Source organism: Glycine soja, chromosome 4, assembly GCF_004193775.1.
Source record: "Glycine soja cultivar W05 chromosome 4, ASM419377v2, whole genome shotgun sequence".
Lineage (NCBI taxonomy): Eukaryota > Viridiplantae > Streptophyta > Magnoliopsida > Fabales > Fabaceae > Glycine > Glycine soja.
In genome coordinates this window covers 25,783,889-25,792,878 of record NC_041005.1, presented here as the reverse complement: position 1 = coordinate 25,792,878, position 8,990 = coordinate 25,783,889, and the positions used below count along the sequence as shown (strand labels likewise).

The 8,990-nt window shown below is 34.2% G+C and overlaps 1 protein-coding gene across 1 annotated transcript; it reads right to left on the bottom strand.

Annotated features, from left to right (window-relative positions):
• Positions 1-2,127: 2,127 nt before the first annotated feature.
• On the bottom strand, positions 2,128-7,924 carry LOC114409557 (DEAD-box ATP-dependent RNA helicase 27-like). The gene is made up of 11 exons (XM_028373047.1): positions 7,490-7,924; positions 6,948-7,319; positions 6,647-6,730; positions 5,864-5,905; positions 5,518-5,589; positions 5,130-5,429; positions 4,172-4,210; positions 3,965-4,069; positions 3,640-3,708; positions 3,423-3,548; positions 2,128-2,565 (listed from the first exon to the last, which is right to left on the bottom strand). Exons 1-11 carry the CDS (start codon positions 7,793-7,795, stop codon positions 2,452-2,454), a joined length of 1,629 nt encoding a protein of 542 aa, XP_028228848.1. The 5' UTR covers positions 7,796-7,924; the 3' UTR covers positions 2,128-2,451.
• Positions 7,925-8,990: the final 1,066 nt, after the last annotated feature.

Sequence of the window (8,990 nt, the reverse complement as noted above, 5' to 3'; positions counted from 1 at the left end):
TTGGTAGAAGATTAAATAATACCTCTAATTTGGATCATTCTTATTAGATTGTTGACACAATTTGCTTTGTCAATTTAGCAAGAGCATTGGTAACTGTGATGTCGTATATTATAACGTTGGAAGCTTTTTTGGTTTGAATTAAAGTTTACTATGCATACTACATTTTATTTGTTTCTGTTTTAATTGTTATCATTCAATTTTGAGCAATTTCATAGTTGATAGAAATAATTGAACAATTTCATACCTGTTTGTTGTTGTGTTTCCTAAGTGCATCACCTTATTAGTTCAAGCGGAAACAAATTTTTCCTTGTGTGGTATTATCCATGTTTCCTTGACATAGTCAACAAACATTGGCCAAGGTGAGCAAGCCATTTTGAACTTCTTCAGCATTCATCAAATTGTTGTTCTGAAGGACAATCAGTCAAACATTCCCAACAATCCATGACATAATCCCAAGCATTTTTTTGCCCAATTAGTGATTTTGGCCTTCACATTCTTGTTTATGTGAAAGCTGCTCAAAAAATTTGTACAATCAGGAAATACAGCCTTCACTGCATTCATCAATGCTTGATCTCTATCAGTGACAATAACTCTAGAGAGGGCATTACGCTTTAAAAAAAAGGCATCGGAAGCGTTGTAAAGCCCAGACCAAATTATTAACGTGTTCACACTCCACATATGCAAAACCGGCAGAGAATGTCATCCCAGTCGGTGTCACTCCAACAAAATCAAGCAGTGGGAGTTTGTACCGGTTTGTTTTGTAGGTGTTGTCTATCAAAAACATCAGATTACATGTGTTGACTAATTTCACTGCATCGGGGTGACACCAAAAGATATCACGAACCACATCTTCATCATTTATTCTGTGCCAATGAATATATTGATCACGTTCAAGAAGCTTCATCAAATGTTGCATTTCAAGATCGCTTCCTCTTATGAAAGAACGGAATGCACTTCTTGCATTATATATTTGTTTAATGGTCGTATAACTATTGACATTGTGTTCCTTCAGAGTTAGCAGAATGTTTCTTGGCTTCACCATGGACTTCATCATATCAGCAATAAGTGTTTTTTCAACTTTAGTCAATCACCTTGCATATGGATGTCCAACTAATGACTTGGCCAATTCATGATTATGCACTCCACAAATCAATTTCACCATCTAGTCTTCTCCTCCAACCACTGGCTTGCAACGAAGCTTGAAGGGACACCCACATTTTCCAGTTCCAGTGTCTCTTCTAATAAATTCTTTTTTCCTACACCTATACTCGTCACTCCTTTCACAACCAATTAACACAAACGAAGTCCTTCCTCTACTACCTTAATGCCACACGAAAAACAGAAAACGAGAGAAACACAGCCAACAAAAATGGCATATAGTGCATTTCCAGGAAAAAATAAACGTTAATAAAGAAGAAAGCAGCCAGGAGCATTTTTGCCATTTAAAAATATTGTTAGGTGCACCAGCATTACCTAGCCACACTCAAATAGGTAAAGCCTTATATTGGGCCCAAAGTATGATATAAGCCTACTTGCTAAGTCGGGCAATTCAAAGGTTTTTAAACCTTAAATAAACACAAATAACGATAGTTATTATAATTCTTATGATTATATTAGATGTTTACTAAAATATTGAGATTATATATTTAATATTCTATTTTAAAGACTTGAACTCATTGACTTACAATAACCTATTAACAAGTTTCTGACAAGTCAACCACAATAAAAATTTCAAAGCAAATGAAAGAGACTAGCCTGATTTCTAAGATTTTATAAATAATTTAAAATTTACATTAAAAAAAGTAATCAAATTTAAAGACCTCCAATAAAATAGAAACCAATTTTAATTATTAGAAATATAAAAAAAATAACTTTATTTTAAAAGTTATTTATAAAATCAACTTTTTGCTCGAAGTAACTCAAAAGATGAATTTTGTATTTGTTTAAAGGTCTAACCAGGGATAGAACCCAAGGATACAAACAAAAGTGTAGGCAACACATTGCAAGGTTTTTACCTAGTTCTTGCATGTCTACTGAGTATCTTTTTAAGCTTCGTTCTAATAAGCTCAATTTCAGATCTTTGGAACCTGAACCTTAACATATTAACGGAAAAAGGTTCAATGTAGGTAGCTCAGTTCAGTGTTACTATTGCTTTTCACAAGTGCTTGAAAATTCATGATATAATTTTCAACAACAAAAGAATAAGCTTACAAATTCGAACATGGGATGGGACACCGGTCGTCATGTGGAATATTACGGTTCAAAAATGCGCATAACACATTCTAATTTAAATTTTCTGATGCTTCTAATAACCAAGGTTGTTTGATAAAGTTACAAATCCATCTCTTTATATAAAATTGGGGTGCCTACCAAAACTTTATGGGGTGGTGTGGTGTGGGTGGGAGAATGTGGGGATCACACCACTGCACGGCCGTGAGAAAATGCCTTTTATCATCTTCTCTTTCCTTCTACTTTGCGTATTTTCTTCCTATGCTTTGAAGCACTGCTATCTATGTTCAGATTCACCTTCGGTGGGTTAGAAAAACAGAATGAAGCAGCAACAGCCTGCAAAAGTACAGTAAGTTGTACTATCATATTTTAGTCAACATTATACATGATATAACGTGCAACAATTTTTTTACTAGAAATTTGATAAATTGTGATGTTTTACCAGCAACCCTCAACAGCCAGACTGCCAGAGTTCACAAAAGAACACAACAACCAACCTTTTCGATGAAAACCCTGAATGGGAAAAATTTTAACTATTGCTCCTGTTAAATTAATGAAGTTATTACTCCCTGCAACTAACTAAAAATCTTTAAAGCATTTTCTGCCATGCCTTTTTTTACAGAGCTTTACCCCTCTTGCAGCTAGAATAATGGCAAACAGAGGCCTGAGAGAAATAACTATTTAGCAATGAACAAGGATAGAAAAGGGGGAGAGAAATACATGCTACCCTAGGAAAGAAAGAAGATTGACAATTGCCAGTGTTTGATAAAAGATGTTAGGTAAGGAGGGGAAGAATGCACCAGGTTTATGAAAAAGAAAGACAAAACTAAAGAATAGTGGAGTGGGGTAGGTAACAAAGGAACAAGGGAAAGTTATCAATAGCTTGTCACTACCCTCTTTGTATCTATTTTCTATATCCTAGAACCCACAATTTGATGAACTGCAAAAGTCTTAAAAAATGAAGAACCCTACCAGAACTCCTTTTTTATGTTGCCATGTGTAATTATTTTTTGTTTCTATGCGTGCACACCCTCCAACAATGCCAGGTATGTAAGGTATGTCAGTGTGTATGCGTGCACACCCTCAAGAGGCAGTTCAGATAGTGTATGCTCTATTTGATGGGCATGAATATTCAAACAGTTCAGCAAATCATGAAAATAACAATAATGTAAAATATAATGAGAAAGTTCTACCTGTAAATCAAGGCGGTGAACATTGAATATATCTTTCATGGAGTGTGAATTATATGCTAATATATATGACCTATATGCATCTTTAGCCATAACATTCAAATGATAAATGCCAGCCACCAACTTCTCCTGCACAAATCCAAATGGTGCCATGTGTAAGATAAACTTTGGTTAATACATTAAATAAAATTTAAATTAGCACTTGAGAGCAGGAATATACCAGTTGAGATTGTACATTTGCAAGCTTCTTATGATCAAACGCATATTCTTTCACGGGAACCTTTGCTGCCTGAAATTAAACATAAGTTTAAAATTTAATGATTCGGGATAATAATCCAAGAACAATTGTCAAGCCTGCATTATATTATACTTTCATTTTATCACATAATTTTATACACTTCAACTGGGATAATCTCATAAATAGGATAAGGCATAAAAAACTCAAAGTTACCGTAAGTAATCTATATTGGAACTTCCTAAGATAAAGCAAGAGCATACATTAGAAGCCTACTACTACCTTCTGCAATAAAGAGAAAGAAACTGACCTTCAAATAGTGAAGAAATTGCAATTCTTCAGGAATCAGGAAAAGTAAAGCATTTCCTTTTCCACCTTCCCCACGAGCTGTTCTACCAACCCTGTGGATATATTCCTGGAAGCAGTATAACCACATGTTATCTTGCGTGTTGATGTATAACTCAACAAAGAAACAAATGGAAAAAAATAGTAACCATCAATAAAGAACAGGAAGCACCTTTGGTTCATCAGGAGGATCATACTGCACAATCCAGTCCTGCAAAGCAGAAAAAAAGGAAAAAAAAATTGATAAAATGTTTACATATCCTTTATTTATTTCTAATTCACATAAATGATTTTCATGTCTATTCTATTGTTAAGCCTTCAAGTTGAACTGTGTTATTGTCATTACGTATTAGAAGTTAGAACCAACACAAATGACTCCTTGAAGTTTGCAGAACAAATAAAAGTTTCCCTCCAAATATTTCTTAGACTAGTCACCATTTATTCTTACACTGCCCAGTAGCTGGGTAACTGTTCATGTAGTTAACCTAGTATTTTTTGGAAATGTTGGAAGTTGGATGTCACAAGTGTTATGAGGACTTCCACGAAAATCATTACAAGGTTTTGAGAAGAGTAAAGTGATCAAGAGTCAAGACTCTTCAGCAGTGTTTATTGTGTTTAGAATGTTATTGTCTATATTGTGAGTGTGAGATAATTTGGTCATGTAACTCAGAAGGTCAGCTTGGTTTAGTTGATGTGCATTCCTTGTAAGTTCATAATTTAGTAATATGTCATTTCTCTTATTAGGATATCTTATCTCCAGCTCATGTTTCTTTGTTGGAGGGTTCTTAGGTACCCTACTAAATTTGGTGCCCCTGCATCTTCCATTGGATTCTATATCCAAATTCATCCAGTCATCCAATGACAAAGGATGCAACCAACCAGAAAGGGTTAGCTAGGTTTTAGAGTACTTGCAACAGAATTCCCCTTCCTTCTTTCTCTTCACTATGGAAGTTCTTCTAAATAAAGATTGTATTGTTCTATTCTAATGTTTCTGTGCAGGCAGTTGTGATTGACTGGTTGCAAATTGCAACTGAAAAGTCTTTAGGATAAAACCTTAAAAGTATGATAGAACCTAATCACATTCAAAGGCCAGAAATATTCATGTAACTTGATAAGAAAAAATATCATACCACATCAGGTATGTCAAGTCCACGAGCAGCAACATCAGTACAGAGCAAGATCCCCTTTTCTGCTTTGCAGAAGTTGAAGAACGTAGTAGTCCTGGCATGTTGCTTTTGTTTTCCATGAATATTTAAACAGTCCAACCCAGTGCACTTGAGAAGATCTGCATGGAATTTGACAGAGTTGCATGAAGAGAAAAAGACCATCACTTTTTTTGATTGGTATCTCCTCAAGAATGAATAGAGAACAACAAAACGTTTAGCACAGGGAACAACAACATAGCCCTGCTGCAATCCTTCATTTGTGACCTACATTGATATGGATCGTGTTAATTAACGTAATAATGATGAAAAAAAACAAATTTCAAGCTTTTGATTATAGTGGAAGAGGCATCACCTTTTTTCTCCCATCATCTACATCAATATAGATAGGAGTTGCCTGAAATGATAAGCGGGCAAGATCCTCGACCTGTAATTTAACACGGAAAATTTATCCAAAAACACAGACAATAAGTAAAATTGAATAAAGAAAACAAGGGGAAAACACAGACAATATAACATGCATTCCCCAGAATCTTGTTTTCAAATATAACATGCATTATCAAGCATTCACTTCAAGTGTATCAAGGGGAAAATGCACATTTATATGACGTGACTATTAGTAAAATTGAATAAAGAAACAAAACTGGAATTTAAGATTTCCTTTACAAGGAACATGATAAGGATGGAAATGAAGAACAAACCTTCTTTGTTTGGGTAGCTGAGAACAAAGCTGTTTGCCTTTTCTGTAAAATGAGAAGCAAATTAATTAGCCATACTCATTAATATTAGGTATAAACAAAAAGTAGATATAGACTTAAAGCTACATTTAATTTACACAAGGCAAAAGAAGGGAAAAATAAATAGGAGAAACAGCAGCAGCTATATCTCAGCCTACAAAGGCATTCAGACTCAATAAACTCACTAGGAGGTATTATGGTCGGATGAAAGTCACCAATCCCAACAGTGGTGCAGAGGAGCAAATACCTAAAAGCCATAGCACCAGAAATAGACCACTCATGCAAAAACAAAAAGTTGAAAACCACCTACAATTTTACATCTTGTCGATGGAGGAAAAAAAATATTCATATATTTGTTAAAAAGATATTAAATGGGATTTGAACCTTCCTAAACAAGGCCACCTCCTGTCTTTATGTTTTTGCTTTCTAGACTTTTGAAAACATATTTTTGGGTTGCACCATAAACTCATTCATTTTCATTAACAGCTCAAAAGAAACTTGAATTAATCATTCAGAAACCTATTTAATTGTCCAATTTAGTTTTCTCTAAAATGATATTGTATTACTTATCGCATTAGTATGTGGTGTTTTACAGATAACCAATCCCATCCACAAAGCAGCAACATATTTGGAGTGTTGGACATTACCCATTTTCATGACTATTAAAATTTCAAAACCTTACACCGCATTACAAAATGGGGCAAGGGGAAGGAGAAAATAGAAACACATTGCAAAAGTTCTGAATACCTTTGGAAGTATGTTAATAATCTGCTTCATCTCCTCCTCAAAATTTGCTTCCAATATCCTGTCAGCTTCATCAATCATTAGGCACTGCCAAATCAAGCAAGAACTCAGACCGCAGAGTAAGTTGGATAACCAAGACATAGACTTACATATGCATGCATCTATTAATTTATAAGAAGAGACGTCACTCCAAAATGTGAAAAACAGAAACGTCTCCAACACCATAAGTAAAAAACTTTTAATATTTCAGTGTTAAACGAAAAGAACAGCCAGCATCCCTTCAAGTTACCAATCAACAACTTACCTTCAAGTTTTTATATATGAACCCCTTCGTATTCTGGAGGTGATCGAGAAGCCTTCCTGGCGTCGCCACCAACAGGTTCACCCCTTTCACAATGCGCTCCGCCTCTCCCTTCCTCCCGGAACCCCCAATCACCAACCCAAGCGTCTGCGAGTGATACTTCAGCAGCTCCTTCGCCACGGCGTGCGTCTGAATCGCCAGCTCCCTCGTCGGGCATATCACAACAACACCCGTCCCGTTCCGAGGCGTGAACTGAATGCTGTACAGCAACTCCACCGCCGGAACTAAAAACGCTAGGGTTTTTCCCGCACCCGTTCTCGCCGCGCCCAGAACGTCCTTCCTGGTCAGAAGCGGCGGAATTGCCTTCGCTTGAATCTAAATTCAATAAACATGATTTTAATTCATGAATAAATGTGATTAATTAGCTTAATCAGAGGTCTCGAGACCTAGGTATACACTTGCGTTAAATACTCAGAGAGAAAGCTTTGTCGCCATCTCGAACATAAATAAATAAATAAAAGAGAGGAACGACAAAACGGCGTTACCTGAGTCATACGGTGGAAGCCCATGTCCGCAATGGCTTTGGAAGTGGGTTCGGACAAGCCCAGAGAGGAGAAAGACTCGGTGCTCATGATTCCGGATGAGAAGTTGTTTGTGTCTTCTTCTTTTTGTTCTTCTTCTTCATCTTCGGTTTGTGTTTGGGCACTATCAATGTTAGCATCGTTCTTGTCCTCATCTCGTTTCTGCTCGGTCTTGTGAGGCCTTTTCCTCTTGCGGAGTTTCTTCTTGTTGCTTTTGGTTTGGACCTCGCGCTCCGGCGAGGTGGGATCGTTGTGTTCTGCTTCGGCCATGGTTGCTTCCGCGGTGTTTTGTTCCTTCTCGTATTTGCGAGAGCCGAACAATTACGCTACTGCCTCTGAAAGTATTTACTATTCAGCCGTTTGTTAAACCCTAGAACGAGCGACCACAGCTTCAGGTTCTCGGGGTTTTTTATTATTATTATTGAGTGAATTTGTTTAGGCTTAAAATAAGTGATTTTACGAAAAATTTATGTTTGTTTACAACTTATATGTACTTATGAAATAAACATGTTTATTTAGTAAAAAATCATTTTTTTTATACAAGTAATCTATGTTTTTTTAATTAAAAAAGATATTTGAAAATTTCAAATATTATTTTTGTATCCTAATAACCTTGTTATTATAATAACTTATTAATAAAATATTTCTAAAATTTGGTAATTAGTGTTGGTTTTACACATGAACTTACACTAGAGTTTAATAATAACATTGTTATTAAATTTTTATGGTTAAATTATGATTTTTATCTTTTTAGTCTATATAGTTTGAAAGTAATTTTTTTAGTTCTTATAATTTATATTTTAATTTTTTTTAAGTCCATGTAGTTTGAAAGTGATTTTTTTAGTCCTTATAATTTGCATTTTAATTCTCTCTTAGTCTCAATAGTTAAAAAGTGGGTTTTTAGTCCCTATATTTTATATTTTAATTTTCTTTTAGTCCTTAACATCAAAATATGAGTAATATTATCAATTATAATTGACTATAAAAATATTAACAAGTAATTCATAACTAATTTATCGTAAGATAATTTGTAATAAAAAAATAGTTGATAATTTATAACTAATTTGTAGTCAATTATTTTATATATTTTTTTGTAATAAGAACTAAAAGCTAATTAAAATATAAATTATAGGGACTAAAAAGATCACGTTCAAACTATAAGGACTAAAAAAAAATTAAAATACAAACTATAATGACTAAAAAATACTTTTAAACTATAGGGATTAAAAGAGAATTAAAATGTAAACTATAGGAACTAAAAAAAACACTTTCAAACTATAGGGACTAAAAATGTAAGAATTGTGAAATTATAGGGACCAAATGAATAGTTTAACCTATTTTTATTTTAAAAATTACCTCATAGAAAAATCAATAATATGTATTAAAAATATTTATTATATTTTTTCTACAAGTACTTTATAAATTACCTCACAAAAAAGTAAAGAAAACAATTCAACAAAATAAA

Bases quoted from the DNA above. Each gene is read 5' to 3' on its own strand.
- LOC114409557 (XM_028373047.1), bottom strand. From the start codon at position 7,795: ATGGCCGAAGCAGAACACAACGATCCCACCTCGCCGGAGCGCGAGGTC. The intron at 5,430-5,517 runs GTGATGCCTCTT...ATATCAATGTAG, and splicing joins TAGATGATGGGAGAAAAAAG to GTCACAAATGAAGGATTGCA. The intron at 4,070-4,171 runs GTGCTTCCTGTT...TACTGCTTCCAG, and splicing joins ATCCTCCTGATGAACCAAAG to GAATATATCCACAGGGTTGG.